Here is a 17973-nt window from a genome sequence, read left to right on the forward strand (position 1 = left end):
AGCTACTAAAAAATTGATTGTTTTTTTCGATTATTTTTCAGGATTTTACTTTAATCATGTGTTAAGGGAATTCTTTTCTGGTTTCCATGCAATGTGGCACAGGAAACACAGGCACGTTTTTTTTAGTGTATAGCACCTGTTTCTAAATGGAAAACAACTGTACTTTCAGGAAAAAAATCAATAGGCTGTTAGGGATGTATCCGAATCTGAATACTGTATTCGGGAAAGCATGAATAATGCGATGGAAACAGATATTTCTTCTACCGGAAGTTGCTCATTATTATTCGGATTCGAAAAAAAAAAGAAGAAAACTCAGCTCCATGTCGAGTTCTCATAGCCTCTATCTAACGTTACAGGGGCAGAGAGAGAGGGAGAGAGCGAGAGAGAGGGGGGGGGCGGGGTTACGCACGGCTGCTAGCTGTATGTGGAACTCCGGCACACACACAACAAACTTTTAGCCACTGCGCTGCAAAACGTTTAATAAATGAGTTCTGTGCGTCAGCCATTATGTTTCTTTAAATCGATTCATATCATTGTGGATGGCCACAAGATAAAAAATGCCAATTCTGTTTGCAACATAGGACTTTGATGTCACTAACTAGTCGTTTCTGTTACTGCACATTATTGAAAAGTGATCGCTATATTCTGTAGTTGCCCCCACCGAGACAGCGCACAGCAGGTAGCGGGCTGAGAACTGACCATTCCCAGCTATCACTCAGGGAAACTCGCATCGAGGAGGAGACGTCAGGTGCGGGAGCTGGCGAGACAAAAGCCTGGTGTGGCAGCTGGATTTCTTTCAAACCCCCGCAATCTATACATCAAAATGAAGCTTAGAACATGTAGTTTTAGCTGTGTGTGTTAATTTCCTCCATTTAAAATCCAGTCCAGATTTTCATGGTAGGCTAACCGTTGCCACCTAGGGAAGATATGAGGACATCAGATGGTTTGCAGTCTATCTAAACTTGGTTCAGTAGGGGGGAAAAAAAATAAAAAAATTAAACAGGCAAAAAAAGTTAATGTATTACTGTTATGTAATTACTATTGTAAAGTAGTAATTCACGTTTCCCTAGCGAACTGCAGTAACGTTAACACATCATGAAACGCAAATACAGCATCATTAGAATTTAAGATTATATTATGAAAAGTACAGTATGAGGATGTGGAAATATATTTCATAATTATTTATATGCCAATATTGAATCAATTTGATGCTTTGAAGGCACAACAACTGCATTACCAATGAATATTAGGTTAGGAAATACAACGTTTGCCCGATTTAACGTGATTTCCTGTATAAACCACGCCCACTTCCTGTCTTCTATCCGAATACAGATACAGATTATTTTGTTGGTTGAACAGATACAGATAATGATGTCTCTGCACACCCCTATAGGCTATGTACACCTGCTCATTGAAACAAATGGCCTGCTCCTCCAAACAGTGAATTATGTGGCTGCAACTCAGTATATAAAGCATGCAGACATGGTGAAGAGGTTTAGTTTTTTGGTTCGACCAAACATTAGAATGGGCAAGATTTTATCCAAGTGACCGTGGTGTTGTTGATGCCAGACCTAGTGGTTACAGCATCTCGGAAACAGCTGCCATCTGGAATTTTTAAGCACTACAGAGATTTCAGAAGTCACTGGGGTGGTTGGAGAGCTCCTCAGTGGCAGAGCACCAGGGGAGGATGAGATTCATCCAGAAATGTTGAAGGCTCTGGATTTTAGTGGTGTGTCTTGGTTGACATGAATCCTGAATGTCGCGTGGAAAACAGTGCCTTTGAAGTGGCGGACCGGGCTGGTGGTCCCCATTTTTAAGAAGGGGGACCGGAGGGTGTGTTCCAGTTATCAAGGAACCACACTCCTCAGCCTCCCTGGGAAAGTCTATGCCAAGGTGCTGGAAAGGAGGCTTTGGCCAATAGTTGAACCTCAGATTCAGGAGGAACAATGCGGGTTTCATCCAGGCTGTGGAACAACAGACCAGCTTTTTACCCACAGATATTTGAGGGGGCATGGGAGTTTGCCTATTCAGTCTATGTGTTTTTTGTGGATTTGGAGAAGACATGTGACCCTGTGCTTTGGAGGAGGTGCTGCGATAGTATAGGGTTCTGGGGTCGCTGTTGCATGCCATTTGGTAACCTTTATACTCGAAGTGAAAGCTGTGTTCGCATTCTCGGCATTAAGTCAAGCTCATTCAAAGTGGGTGTCAGACTCCGCCAAGGGTGCGCTTCGTCTCTCCTCCTGTTCTTGGTATTAATGGACAGGATCTCATGGCGAAGCTGAGGTATGTGTGTCCAGTTTGGGGACATAGGAGTGGCATCTCTGCTGTTTGCAGATGATGTCGTTCTTTTGGCCTCATCGTACTGTAACCTTCAATGCACACTAGAGTGGTTTGCAGCTGAGTGTGATGTGGTCGGGATGAGGATCAGCACCTTCATGTCTGTGGCCATGGACCTCACCTGGGAAAAGATGGTTTTCCCTCTTCAGGTGAGGGAGGAGCTCAAGTATCTTCTCATTCACGAGCAAAGGAAAAAGGAATTTGAGATAGATGGCCGTCTAGGTGCAGCGGCCGCAGTAATGCTGGCATTGTATCGGACGGTGGTGGTGAAGAAGGAACTGAACCGAAAGGCAAAGCTCTCGATTTACCAGTCGATCTTCATCCCTACTCTCAACTGTGGTCACAAGATATGGGTAGTGATCAAAAGAGTGAGATTGTGAATACAAGTGGCCGAAATGTGGTTTCTCCGTAGGGTGGCAGGGCTCATTCTCCTTGATAGGATGAGGAGCTCAGCTATCCAGGAGTACCTCAAAGTAGAACCACTGCTCCTCCGCATTGAAAGAAGTCAGTTGAGGTCAGGATGTAAAATTAACACCCACCACCCACCAAATGCGGGTGATTTTGTGTGGCTGGTAAATTTGTGAGGCTCACATGCCACGGTGGTGGATGCCCAAACTTTGTCTGTACTGTGTTATCGCGTTATTTACATGGCAGTAACCTGGCCACCCATCTTGTGTCACGGCCTCGAGACTCGTCAAACTCGGCTCCTCATTGGCCGGTTCTGCCCGCCCTTTCGCCTGACCAGGAAGTAGCCATGAGCCTCCACCCCTCCTCTTTGGCACGTTTCCCGTAGGGATATCTAGACACCGACAGTGACTGTAAAGTGGAGGAATTTGGCGGTATATAGCAGATGTGAGGAGGCCAGCAGACACTGATAATGAAAAAAGTACAGGTGGTGTGCCGCTGCCAGATATGGAGACGACATTGGGTCCTAAAAAGAGACGATATTTCAATGAGAAATGGCGACATGATGAGGCAGGCAAGTTGCGCGACTGGCTGGTGTTCGAGCCATCTAGAAAAACAATGTATTGCTCCCACTGTTGTATTTAGCCTTTAATATTGATTTTTAAAAAGTGGCTGGTAAAAAAGGTGCGTGGCTGGTAGAAGCTGAGAATCTACCAGACACAGTGGCTAGTGTTACGGCCCGGGTCAGGCAGGCCGAACAAAAACGGACACCAGGCAGAGATCACGGTGCAAAAAGTGAATTATTTATTTACAACCTATACATTAGATTAATTTAGTGTCCCGCCAGGTCGGGAGAGAAGGAGATCTGGATCCACGCCATCTTCAGCCTTTTATTCCCAGGACAATTAGCAATTAAGGGTGGCCACACCTAGTTCCGCAACTCCCCCTGTTGGCTCACTGAAACAATACAGACACAGAAAAAGCAGCAGGGGACACAACAATTTAACAACAATTTAAGTACAATACCGAAAACCACCAAGATCACCAATATCATGGCCATTATCATCATTCCCCTCACCATCCCATTTACTTTAGTTATTTTTACTTCATTACTTCATATTTTTATTTTCCTGATAATTTATAAATCCATAACACCCTTCCCCGTCGGCCACCACGCGCACAATGTGCCATACAACACGTGGACGTGTGCATGCGGCAACTGGCGAGGAAGGTATCACAAAAGAGAAAATCATCGCCTGCTCTGACAAATCATTATTTCTGCTGAAGCATGCAGATGGTATGGTCATAATTTGGTGTAAAAAGCATGAATCCATGCAACCATCCTTCCTTGTGTCAGCGGTGCAAGCTGGTGGTGATGGTGGTGTAATTGTGTGGGGAATATTTTCTTGGCGCACAGAAGGTCCCTTAATAATAATTGACCATCAATTGAATGCCACTTAATACCTTAACATTGTTGCTGACTGTATAGATCCCTTTATGGCCACAGTCCTTTTTCAAATGGACACTTCCATCAGGGTAGTGCAGCAGGTCACAAAGCAAACATCATTTCAAGCTGGTTCCACATAGATGACACTGATTCAGTTTACTCCAATGGCCTGCGCGGTCCCCAGATCTTAATCCAATAAAACACCTTTGGGGTGAGGTGGAACGGGAGGTTCGCTGAATGAATGTGTGGCTGAGAAATCTGCAGGAACCTGCGTGGTGCCGTCGAGTCAGCATAGACCAAAATCGCTAAGCAGTGTTTCCAGAATCTTGTTGAAACCATGCCATGAAGTATTCAGGCTGTTCAGGAGGCAAATGGGGGTCCTACCTGGTACTAGGTAGGTGTTCCTAATTAAGTGACTGGTGAGTGTATGTGCCTCTTATCATTATAGCCAAACCCAACAGTGTAATCCTTCTTGAATTATATGCACCCTTTACGTTACCTCACGATTCAGTGTGATTCTGATTATTAGGGTTGCGATTTGATTTTTGAACGATTGTCTATACAATAACGTTTTCAAGTCTATTCCATGCATCGCTATACATTTTTTTTCTGCAACTTGTCTGCGTATCTCCAAGAACATTAAAAAGTTAAACTTCATTTTAGAATAGCGAATTCACTTGCAATACTATATTTTTTATTGTGTTAACAGTAATCAAAACAAATGTATCCGACATGAAGAAAACTGTACTGACAGCCCTGTAATGCAAAAATCAGTGCATTGTAGATCCCTGAACAACTTAATATGAAAGGATGCCTATCCAGTACTGGTTAGAAAGATTTATATACATACACTACAAGGCCAAAAGTATGTGGACACCCGAACATCACACACACGTGCTTGTTGAACATCTCATTCCACAACCATGGGCATTAATATGGAGTTGATCGCCCCTTTGCTGCTATATACTTTTTTGGGAAGGCTTTACACTACATTTGGAACATGGCCATTCCATTCAGCCTGAAGCGCATTAGGGAGGTCAGGCACTGCTGTTGGGCGATAAGGTCTGGCTCGTAGTCGGTGTTCCAATTAATCCCAAATGTGTTCGATGGAGTTGAGGTCAGGACTCTGTGCCAGTGTTCCAGTTCTTCCACGCCAAATTCAGAAAACCATTTCTTTACGGACCTCCCTTTGTGCATGGGGGCATTGTCATGCCGAAACGGGAAAGGGCCTACGCCCCCCCAAACTGATGCCACAAGGTTGGAGGCACACAATTCTCTAGAATGTCATTGTGTGCTGTCACATTAAGATTTCCCTTCACTGGAACTATGGGGCCCAGCCCAAACCATGAAAAATAGCCCCAGACCATTATTCCTCCTCCATCAAACTTTACAGTTGGCACAATGCATTCAGACAGGTAGCATTCTTCTGGCACTGCCAGATAGTCAAGTGTGATTCATCGCTCCAGAGAACACTTTTTCCCACTGCTCCAGATTCCAATGGTGGTGTGCGTTACACCACTGCAGCCAAGGCTTGACATTGTGCTTGGTAATATTAGGCTTGTATGCGGCTGCTCGGCTATGGAAACCCATTTCTTGAAACTCCCGACAAACAGGTCTTGTGCTGACGTTGCTTCCAGAGGCAGTCTGGAACGTAATTCAAGTCTATTCTATTCAATTCAGTAAACTTAATTTATCCCTGAGGGGCAATAAATTGCTGGGCATATTATCAGTCAACATCAAAAACAGACGGGTCATAATATACACAATAACCTGTCATCACATATAACAGACAAACTAGCCCAAGCAGTTCACTACGAGAGCAATGCCAGATAACCTTCCTCTCTAGTCTAACCCACACTGTTTAGCACCCTGTGTATGTTGAGACTCACAGACAGTGATACTGAGTGCTGCAACTGAGGACAGTCAATTTTTGCATGCTCAGTGGTCCCGTTTTGTAAGCTTGTGTGGCCTACCATTTCATGGCTGAGCTGTTGTTGCTCCTAGACATTTCCACATCACAATATCGGCACTTACTGTTGACTAAGGCAACTCCAGCAGGGTAGAAATTTGACATTACATTACATTTGGCAGATGCTTTTATCCAAAGCGACGTACAAAAAGTGCATTTCATGGTCATAGACGACTGCTAAACACAGGTTCAGTAAGGTACAATACTTATTTTGTACAGCTATTTCTAGCCAAGAACACAGTTTAGTTCACACAGTGAACACTATTCAGACCTAACCTCTGCAAAGCCAACTAGGCAGAAGAATAAGCTACAGTATTAGGACAAATACAAATTACCAAGTGCTGGGATGGGGCAACATGTAACAAGTGTCATGAAGGAAGGGGGGGGGGGTGTGGGATTAAGGGTGAAATTGACAATATTGACAAACTGACTTGTTGTAAAGGTGGCGTTCTATGACACATTGAAAGTCACTGAGCTCTTCAGTTTGACATTCTGCTGCCAATGTCTATGGAAATTGCATGACTGTATGTGCACTGCATCACGGACACTCCACCACCAGTTAAGCGGGTCTTCTGAGGAAGTTGTGGAGCCTCTTGTTATTTCTTCAGTTCCTCTTTAGCCCTCATGTTGACTGACTTGGGCAAAACTGTTGACCAAAGCGAAGGCCTGCCCCAGCAGATTCACAAGTGAAGGTGATGCCCTTCTTTTGGAGACAGGATGGCCTTCATGCCACTCCTTAGAGATATCTGGCTGTAGGGTGTCCTCTTCCTCTTGCTTCAGCTCCAGGGTGTCCTCTTCTTGGTTGTTGTTGTTGTTGTTCACATCTTTCTGGATAGAGTACAGAAAGTACAGCTCACATTGGCCGTTAAATTTAAGAATATGTTCTCTCAGTTCCACTTTCCTGGGGATAACCACATCACCAAAACACATAATTGATTACTTATGGTAGAGTACAGGCACAAATATTTCGAGATGAAGTTTGCAGTCGGCTTAGTTATTTTCTTTTATTTTTTCATTGAGCCATATATTGTTGGGTTAAAATCACATCTTTGCTGATGTTGGCATAAAAAACGCAATGAAAAAGTACACCCAGAAAAGTATAACGAGACATTCAATGTTTCAGATTTGCACCTTGTTGCAGAATCACAAAACTTGTTTGTCTAATGTCTTGTGTAACTTTGTGTTTTATGTTAGGTCCCCCTTGCAAAAGAGTTTTATCTCAATGGGGTTTTTTTGGTTAAATAAAGGTTAAATTAAAAAAAAAATTAAATTGTGATCTCTTATTGTCCCCCACCCAGTGAAAACGGGGGCGGACTATGGATCGTTCTTCATCAATTTGCTTATTTATTTGTTTGTTTGTCAGACTGTAGTATTGTGTGTCTGCTACAAGGTGATGACAACCATTATAACCTAGTACTCTCCATGAAATAAGAAGTTAGCTCAGTCTTGGTTTGACCTACATGTAACAGATACTGTTTTCAGTTCTGAGTATCGTTTACACATCTAGCAATACTGATAAGTATTTCTTTTTCATTTTTAAACTTTGATGCGCCAGTCCAGAAGAGACGTACATCATTCTGGTTGGATTCACCACTAGCTTATAAAGCTTACTGTTTGTATAGTAACTTAGCTAACTAACTATCTTGCTTCTTGTATTCATTGGATGGCTGCCAACATAGTTATATCATGGCTTACACAGGCAAGTTGTGCCTGATTTAACCCATTATAAATTAAGATATCAGTTCTTGAACAATTATAGTTAACTCGCTAGTTAGCTAGCTAGCTGAGTGCAGTTTTTAAATGCAGAATGCATTGGGTATTGTACATGTTGCTTACCTTAGGATGTAGACAAGACAAAGGGTTGCAATTCTGCAACTCGTGAACTTTTCTCATTTTATTTCAAAATTTTCCTGGCAAAAGAGTGAACACCAGCATTTGTGTTAATCAGCAGGTTGACTACTGGTTTCATTTTTATTTGGCTAATTAGAAAAGTAATAAAAGCAACCAACTTGAGATTTTTACTGATGCAACAGCCCCAGTGAAGTGGATTTCTCATACTTTGCTAAAAATGATAAAAGAACCAAACCAGTGATAAAATGCAGTGTCAAATCTATATGTATATGTATAACTATGTAATTATTTTCAATAAGTTATGGGTATGTGTTTAGAATTTATACTTTGGTTCTTGGTTGCCACAGTTAACTTGCGCTTGTGTTTTGCTCACCGTATCTTTACACGCCGGTCTGGGAATGTTGTTGACACAATTGCTTATATTAATCAGGTGAATGCATTAAGCTGACTGTCCTAGGACTGTCTGCTAAATGAAGGTACTGTAGTTAGCTAATGTTAGCTGTGACGTAACTTAGGTGGGCAGATGTTCCCTTTTATATTTTTAAGTGATTGGGTTGTAGCAATTTTTATAACAATTGGATTATAGCTCATAATATGATAAAATAGGTAGCTGCAATCAAGTAATTGTCCCCCACCCAATGAAATCGGAAGTGGCGACACTATATCCTTGTGTTACTTTTTTTGTTTGCTTTGTTTCCCTCTTTGTGCCCCCATCCCCTTTAAAAAATGTTTATGCAGTTGTCTCAAGCTGAAATTGTATGAATGCAGCCAGTGTTGTCTATGTGTCTTCAACATTGTACTTTCAGTCTCGACGTTAACTATGAGGAGCTGGCTCGGTGCACAGATGACTTCAATGGTGCCCAGTGCAAGGCTGTATGCGTGGAGGCAGTGAGTCTTATTTTTTCCCCCAATGACATTCTTTTGTCACATAATTTCATGACATTTTTTTTCTTGTTTTTGAAGAATTCTGTATAGATGTAATTTCATTTCTGATGGTAAAGTGTGCTGGAGGGTTTTTAGCACATTTATGAGAGATCTAATTTAGGTTTATTTCATAAGATCCACATGTGGGAAAATACATTCTAAAATGCAAGGTTAAGGTGATTAGATCACTCCACACCTAGCGTTAGTTCTTTATCAACATGTTTCAACACACACAGAGATATATTTTGTTCCTTTGCCAATACCAGTACTACAGATTGAACAGTATTTTTTGTGGAGGATTTACTACTTTGTGGAATAGGTGAATGAAAATTATGTAAACCCCCCCCCCCCCCCCTCTACTCCCCAGGGTATGATTGCACTGCGTAGGGGGGCAACAGAGCTAAACCATGAAGATTACATGGAGGGCATCCTGGAGGTGCAGGCCAAGAAGAAGGCTAACCTACAGTACTATGCCTGAGAGGTTGATTGTGGGACATCAAAACTAGGGGGCACTGTGGGCATGTGTGGCATTTTAGTCCTTGATGGTTTAAATGAGGTTTCTTGGACCTCTCTTTCTCAGTGGAGTGATTACATTCCTTTAATAGTACCCTTATTAGAACCAATTTCACTGTTGTGCTGTGGTGTGGAGTGTTTTCAGTTGGCATACAATAACCTTACTCGATATGAGGGTTTTAGGTTCATGAAGCCTCATTTTTCCATCCTTACTTTCAGTATGTAACATTTCAAGGACTGGGGTTATTAACAGGAGTGAAGAGTACCTGTATTATGTTCTTCGTATCAATTCTTTCATCTCATAATCCCAAGAATTAAAAGATTTTTTTGAATGAATGAATGAATGACTTGTGTACACTTCTTAATGGCCAGTTTGGTCCCTTCACATGCAGGTAAATGCCCATATATAGTGCTGGACAGAGTCTGTTTTCCAGAGTGAGAAAGATGAGAGATTCTTCAGGAAAATGAAGGCAAAGAAAATGTGACCCCCTTATTTTAAATGCTGTGATAAATTGGGTGCATGCTGCATTTATGGAATTTGCGCTTCAGCCACTAGGACAAATTTCGTTATGTGGTCAAATTTGAGAATTTTACTAAAAGGATTGTCAAACATTTTAATCTTTCATGTCATAAAGTATAAATTTTGTATTTTATCTATGCCATAAAATTCTGTTTTTGCCAGACTAGGAGTAAGTTTGGTATCACCTGCCATTTTTTTTTCCCCCAACATTTTCTTTTTTTATTGCCCAACATGATGTCAGGTAGAGCATCATATCTCAAGAAATTTGTGGAACTGACATTTTCAGATCTCTATTCCTCACCAGCTTAAGCTTCTCCCTGCTATTAGTGCTGAAAAGGTTAGTCTTAAGTCTAAAATGCTACATCTGTGACTAAGAGACATGCTGCAGTACATTAATCCTAGTTGTTGTATGTACATCCCATCAACAGGAAGACTTGGATAGACTAACAGGTGCTTAGAACCCAGGAATTTCTGCCTGCAGCTACATTTTCTATTTTTGAGACACTGTTTATTTGTGAGGGATAATCACCATGCGTATCCCCGCCACTTTTCTGCACATTGCATAAATTTGCCAACCATTGTTTGCACGTCCTGTATCTGGCATTGCTGCAGGCCGCTGCTACACAAACACTTTCAACCATTATTATTACAAATATATCAAATAGGCAGGATCAATAACAGCAGACTGCATTTAAACACGTTCACAGGTAAATATTCTGTAAAATACAGTTCACGTGAAAAATATGTAGTAATGATTGTAAAAATGGTTTGAATCTGCAACCCGTTTGAACAGTTAAAGGTATACTATGCAGAATTTTTTAGCCTTGCTGTGGTCCTCCGTCTTCAACCCTGCCCTCTCACCCCGAGTACCTGACTTCAGCTATCTAGCTACCTAACGTACTAGACTTACTGGTTCAACAGAATGCTTTTGTGAACTTCAGCTGTCGTCATTGAGGAAAAGCAATTCCAGGGTTGTCTCTGGTTTTTTAACGAGCTCTGTCAGCTTGTCATTTTGCTTCACTGTACTTGTACTTCTTCACCTCCACCTCTGCCGAAACCTGATCCCACCCCACAGTCTCTGTGTCCACACACTCCTCCCTTCACAGAAATGCTGCAGGCACAGAAATGTCTCTAACACATTTTAGAGGAAGTAATACAGGCAGAGGAGCACGGATTTGGCAAACGTGTGTGTAGCGATTGATTAATTTGTTGATTACATGTGCAAAGACGGAGACTGCCAGTGCATCATAGATATGACAACATGGTTATTTTAGAATATTTTCAACATAAAAATTCTGCATCGTGTCCCTTCAACACATTGTTTATGAATATACTGTATAACCAAATGGAATATGCATCTTCCAGTTGCCGAGTTACATTACATTACAGGCATTTAGCAGACGCTCTTATCCAGAGCGACGTACAACAAGTGCATTAGTTCAAGGTGCAGAGGTGCAGAAAAACACACTAGAGTGAAGATCGTAGTGCCAGAAGTGACCACAGATCAGGACTCCAACCCTGTAGGGTAACCTGTTCAGCAAACAAACAAACAGTCCTGCAAGTACAAAACTAGCACTGAAATCACATTTGCCTAATCAGAATCAGACAAAACAATCCTGCCAAATACAAAACTAACATGATCGCATTAGCCTAACTAGGTACATTGAGGTAAACTAGAGGCTAGGGAGGGGTGGGAAGAGGTGCAGCCTGAAGAGATGAGTTCTTAGTCTGCACTTGAAGGTAATTAGATTCTCTGCTGTTCTGACCGCCACGGGAAGGTCATTCCACCAGCTAGGGGCCAGGACAGACAGCAGATGCGAACGGGAAGTACAGACACGAAGAGGGGGAGGTGCCAAGCGTCCAGAGGTGGCAGAACGGAGAGGTCTGGCTGGTGTGTAGGGTCTGATGATCCACTGGATGTATCCTGGTGCTGACCCCATAGCTGCCTGGTATGTAAGCACCAAAGTCTTAAATTTGATGCAAGCCATAACAGGCAGCCAGTGGAGGTCAGTGAGCAGGGGGGTGACATGGGAATGTCTGGGGAGGTTGTAGACCAGGCGAGCTGCGGCATTCTGGATGAGCTGCAGGGGTCTGATGGCGGAGTTAGAGGACATACCAGCAAACTCCTGTACTACAGCCATAACACTCTTTCGTACTGTGAAAATAGATAAGGGCTTAACATTTGTCTAAACTCTGAGAAGGACTCACTCTTGTTGTGTTAAATTTCTTTTTTGTTTTTGTTTTTTGGAAAACATTTTTGAATGATAAATGCGTTGGTAAAACAAAAACAGAGCGAGTCAAATATATAAACATAAATATAGATACAATCACTGATTATGTACATATGTAGGAGAATGGGCAAAAGAATAAGGGGATGTGCACCATAATAATAAAGAAGGGACATGCTACGTCTCACTTCTGCCTTCTTAGAATCAACTATGAAAATAAATAAAATTGTGGAATGTGGTGGAATTTCGAGAACGAAGAAAACCCCTTGGTTGTTGTTCGTACATTGTATATAAAATTTTGGTCCTCATAAAGAAGACTATCTTAAAAGTCAAATACAGTATATATATTGTTTGTATGAAAGTGGTGCAGTCAAGGTTTCTAGTTGATGTGTGTCTTCTGTTTGCTGTGTAGACTTTTAAATTGTCTTATTTACATTACTTTGGGTTTTATTAAACAGATTAATGAAAAATTGAAAAAAAAAATATTGCATTTTTATATTTATTTTGTTCAAGCAATTCATTTAACAACCAACAGAAATGACAAATAATATATAACATGGAACAGTTGTATCCTGTCTTGCACCAAGTGGCAAATCTACTTCAGTCACTGTATTGTACTAGTGAGGTGTCTTGCATCTGAGATGACAATTTGAATCTCAGCTGTACCACAATAGCCATCTGTGGTCTTGAGTCCTTGGGAACACAATTGGCCCCTTCCCTGGTGTGGGTATTCTGTAGCACTTTAAGTATTTGAAAATACTTTAAATAAAAAAAGCATTATTATTTGGAAATACTTCAAGCACATTACAAACAGCATTTTAAATGTGAATACTGTTTAACTGTATTTAAACTGTATTTTATGCAGACTTAAGTGACTTTTCAATACTCTGCTTAAATACCCGCTCTGGGATTTAATTGGAAATTGAAGACATCTTCAAAAATTGATTGGGAATTCAACAAAATTTCATTTCTAGACTCTTTAGTGAAGCCTCTGGAAACTTCACGAATGCTCAAGGGAGTGGAATGACTGCCACAAACCAATCAAAATACCAAAAAATTTGCAGAAATACTCCATGTCATTTCCCGTGTCTAAGAACCTTGTGAAAAGCATATTTTCCCCTTCATCATGGGAGTGTGGGAGTGCATGCTTTAATTCCATAAATCGTCTCCGGGGAACTCCAAACTAATTCTGAGCCACAGCACCGTTAGAGTTTGGAAAGTACCAGGGTCTGACCAGGTCAATTATTAATGAATACCTTTTCCATCAATCAGGGAAGATCCGATCTTTAGGAGATTCCCTTCGGGGAGTCTGATCCTAAAGCAGTCTTCAGAGGCGCTGAGGCTCTCTGCCCCCAGGTGCCTCTGGAGGCAAAGCCTCGTTCAGACAAAGGAACCTGGAGGTGGTGGAGGCGGTGCGGGGCTACGTCATCTCCACGGGATTCGTGGAGTTAGTCAGGTTGCACAAGGCGCAGGAGGAAGCGCGGTAACTGGCCAGCCATCCCGGCCAGGAGCGAGCAAACCTTGTTGGCTTTGGAAAACACAAATTGGACATGCTGAGGGACCTCTACGAGTTAAAGGCAAAGAGCAAGATCACGTAAGTGCCATAAAATATTGTTTTCGATAACAGGCGCTCTTATTGCAATTTTGCAGAGAATGTAACTGATTGATAAAATCTTTCAGCTACGTAAAGTGGTTTCATAGGAAGACACCCCAGCCTGGGACTTCTGCCATCTCTGCGTTTTTAGGCAGCTGTTCGCTGTCCCCAGGGGGACTACAGGCAAAGGTCAAGCAGATGTTGACCGCTAGACCTGCACTTTCAGACAATCTTCTGTTCGGTTTTGTTTTTTAACCTGCCACTAACCGATCATATCGCAGCATTTCCCAAGTTCTACGTAGGCCTAAGTTGCTATGAATGGCCTTTCTGCTTGCTGCCACCTTTCGGAAACATTTTACTCTCATTACATGAAAAAAACAAGCGGAAAAAAGCCACAGAAACATATCAGATCTCACACAGGGCACCACTCTCTTGTCCTGGATACAGGATCAGGATTTAGAGTCGGAACAAGGACCAAAATACAGAGTCAAACATTGGAAAAATATTAGTCAGACCTCAGGTAGGGCACAAAAATATGGAACGCTTCACGATCAGGCACCCTTCTGAGTATTCATGGTCACCTTACATGGTTTTTAAAATATAAAAATGACATTACATGGTATTAAAAACTGTTATAAAAAAACAAAAGCACTGCACATACAGGACATGATATTAAAAACCTTAAAAAAGATTTTTAAAAACTGCACATACAGGACATGGTATTTAAATAAATAAAAAAACACTTGATGACTAATTACCCATGAGTGCCATGGGGGAAGCTATTTCCTTTTTATGTGAAAATTTATGTGAAGAGGTGAGTTTTTAGATGTTTCTGAAAAGTGGAGAGTCTCAGCGTTATGGATGTGGGGAGGGAGTGAGTTCCAGAGTTTGGGTGCTGCACAGGAGAAACCCCAATCTCCAAGGCCCAGTATTTCAAAACATTTAATCTAGATCAGAATGATCTGGATAGGATCTCAAAATTGGGTATTTCAAACCAGGAGATGTGATCCTGATCCTACAAAATTGGGATATGGATTTGGTAATCCAATCCTACCCAGAATCCAGATCAAATGTTGTTTTTGGGTATTTCAAAACTCTAAGGTGGAGATTAGGATAGTTTTAATGCTATAAATCAGGATAATCCTGATCCCACTGGAAGCGTGGATCCAGCATGGATTCAAGGTGGATGTAGAGACATGTAGGACACATGGCACATATTTAATCATTCTTTTATTCAATGCTTGCATATTAAAGTAACACAGACAATTCCAAAACAATGACCATCCTAAATTAAATAATTAACCAATAAAATATTTTCAATTAGAACACCAAAAAATCTCCAAGGCCAAGCTGTTAGAAAAATGGGTAGGTGCAAGAACAAGAATGTCACATTTCTTCCTCCAAAAGTGCAATGCCAGCATCTTTCAGCCTCTCTTCTAAGAGGCGAATGCAAAGTTTTGTTTCCCTCTGTTGAAGCAAGGTCAGTTTAATCTGCTCCTCCGCTAGAGAGATCTGTTTCTCTGCTCTCTCAGTTTCTTTCCTCACCAGATCCCCATAGCCATCTTGACTCTTGGGGTCTTTTTCCAGACGTCGCCTCTTATGGGGCGGTTCTACCTCTGAAGAGTGAGGGTCCTCTTCCTGTTGTTTGTCGCTGGTCAGGGGGTCTTCAGGCTCTGCCTCAACAGTGAGGATAACAGATTGCTCTCCCAACTCATTAGCCGTCTTTGAGTCTGGAGTTTCAGTCTCAGTCCCACACAGTCCAGACTCACCACCTTGTGAGACTGACTGAATGCTATATAGAGCCTGGGATCTTTCTCCACCAATGATGTCTAGAATGACATCAGTGAACTCCCTCCACTTAAATGGTTTGTTGCCTGTTTTAGGGTTTTGAGACTCACTGTGGTCTTTTGTGGCCTTCTTTTTTAAATTCTTCCAGCGCAGTTTTACCTGTTCCAGGGTTCTTTATTGACCAGTCCCTGTGGCATTTACACTCTTGGTGATGTCAGTTGTTTCATCTTGGCTGTTACTGAGGTGCTAAGTTTAGCCATTATATTGGCATAATTTGCCCTTACACCTTCTAGCAAGGCATGTGTTTCAGCAAGGGTGAAATTGCTTCCCTTTGAAGTACTTGCTGAAGTACTTGCTGGCATGTCCATTTTCTCTTTCTGTCTGTCTCTCCTGCAAAGCCCACCTGTATTAAAGACACACACTTAAATGAGCTCAGGTGTGAACTGGGAAGTTAATTGTGGAGTCTTGAAAGCAGTTGTTCTAACGAGGGACCATTCCAACACAATGACATCCATTGTTCACCGTCTACAATGGCAAAAGAGAAAATATAGCCAAAGGGTGCACATTGCACGCCCAAAACAACTTCAGGAGTTTACAAATGAACTGTATGCAAGATTCAGATTTGGTGCAGCTGACATTCATTCATTGCCAGTCTACTTCAACCACGACTGGAACACACTACTAATAGGAGTTATGCATTGACTGTGGAGGAACAGGTACTTATTGCTTTGCGCTTCTACGCATGTAGATCATTCTACCAAGTCATTGGAGATGATGTGTGTGTGTCCAGAAATCCACTGTCAGCTCTGTAGTACACAGAGTGTCTTCTGTGCCAGCCTTGTCAACCAGTTTGTAAAATTTCCAACAAATCCAGAACAAACTAAGCAGATCAAGCTCAAGTTTTATGAAATGGGGAAATGCCAAATACTGTTGGGGTGATAGACTGCACTCATGTCCACAGCCAAGCACCCCATAAGAGGGAATGGGAGTTTGTGAACAGGAAAGGACGGCACAGCATCTATGTGCAACTTGTGGGAAATGCAGACCTCATCATAACCAACTGTGTTGTGAAATGGCCAGGGTCAGTCCATGACGCAAGGATCTTGAGGGAGAGCCATATTTTCAGAAACCTCCAACAAAATCCCCCAGATGGTATCATATTGGGTGACAGTGCATACCCACTCTTACCATGGCAAACAATGATGTAGAGGAGAGATTTGACTGCGCTCATGGAAGAACTAGGAGCACAATTGAATGCTTAAATGGGGTGTTGAAAAGGCGCTTTGCATGTCTGAACTACCTACGTGTAGATCCACAGCAAGCATGCAACATCATTCTCGCCTGCATTGTGCTTCATAACATCACTGAAGAAAGCAAGGTTCCTCACTGTGATGGAACAGGTCATCATTCACAGCCCCAAGTAGATGGCCCTGACCTACCACTGGCAGCACTGCAACCAGATGGACCAGCTGGACGATCAATGAGAGATGCTATAGTCAACCACTATTTTACTTAGGGACTTTTGATTAATGAAAACAGTAGTGTGCTGACAAACCAATTTTGTGTTTGACTTTTTTTTAATCCAGTGAGATATTTAATTATTATTATTATTAATAATAATAATAATAATAATAATAATAATAATAATAATAATAATAATAATAATACATGACATTTATATAGCACTTTTCATAAACCCAAAGTGCTTCACAGAGGAAATTAGAAAATGTACATTTTCTGAAGAAAATGTGTGTGCTTGCTGAAAGCTTGTGTTTAACCTCTTGGCGCAAAGCCCCTAGTGGTCGGCACGCCGGCGTGGCAAGATTACTAAACTCAGACATTCGGTGCTACTGCAACCAAAGTATGAGTTAAAAACAGAAACGCGTTGTTTTAGTTTCATTAGTAGACGATACACGACAACTATGCCGAATACGGAGTTTCGCAGTGCTACCATTGTCGCTCTGGTCGTTCATTTAACACGCACCCCCTCCCTGCAGTCTCATCTAGAAAACACCCCTCACCCTTGAGATAATGGACAATATTGTCTGGGCATTCATAAAAATATTATTTCACCACTAAAAAATCATATTCCGTCATAGCAAGATAAAGATAAACCTGACAATAGCCCTAAGATATGCCTATACAACAGTGAAAACGCTGCTCACTGAATAACAAAATAAACAAGAAAAGGTTTTTTAAAATGATACCATGTCATTCTACAGTCAATATCTGGGACTAACTATTGAATAAATATACAACCTTACTGTTGGTTTTACGTGTAGAGATGTCCCTTTTGTACTGCGTGGTCATGTATTGTCTTGGACAATCTGTTTGGGAAATATACGCACATTTGTGACGCCTGGGTATCTTCCAAAATAACTGTGCGTAATACCACAC

General features: G+C 41.7%; 1 protein-coding gene and 1 pseudogene across 1 annotated transcript in view; both read left to right on the forward strand.

The window, feature by feature from the left end:
• The window catches only part of psmc3 (proteasome 26S subunit, ATPase 3), a 77686-nt gene extending 67900 nt beyond the window's left edge, over positions 1-9786 (forward strand). The window contains exons 11-12 of the mRNA XM_035418649.1: positions 8816-8897; positions 9301-9786. Coding sequence (XP_035274540.1) covers positions 8816-8897; positions 9301-9411 — 193 coding nt within the window. The 3' untranslated portion in view covers positions 9412-9786. The remainder of the gene's footprint in view (positions 1-8815; positions 8898-9300) is intronic.
• A 6047-nt stretch (positions 9787-15833) lies between these two features.
• LOC118228154 lies at positions 15834-17092 on the forward strand (annotated as a pseudogene).
• The last annotated feature ends 881 nt before the right edge of the window (positions 17093-17973 follow it).

Source organism: Anguilla anguilla, chromosome 5 (genome assembly GCF_013347855.1).
Source record: "Anguilla anguilla isolate fAngAng1 chromosome 5, fAngAng1.pri, whole genome shotgun sequence".
Classification (NCBI taxonomy): Eukaryota; Metazoa; Chordata; class Actinopteri; order Anguilliformes; family Anguillidae; genus Anguilla; species Anguilla anguilla.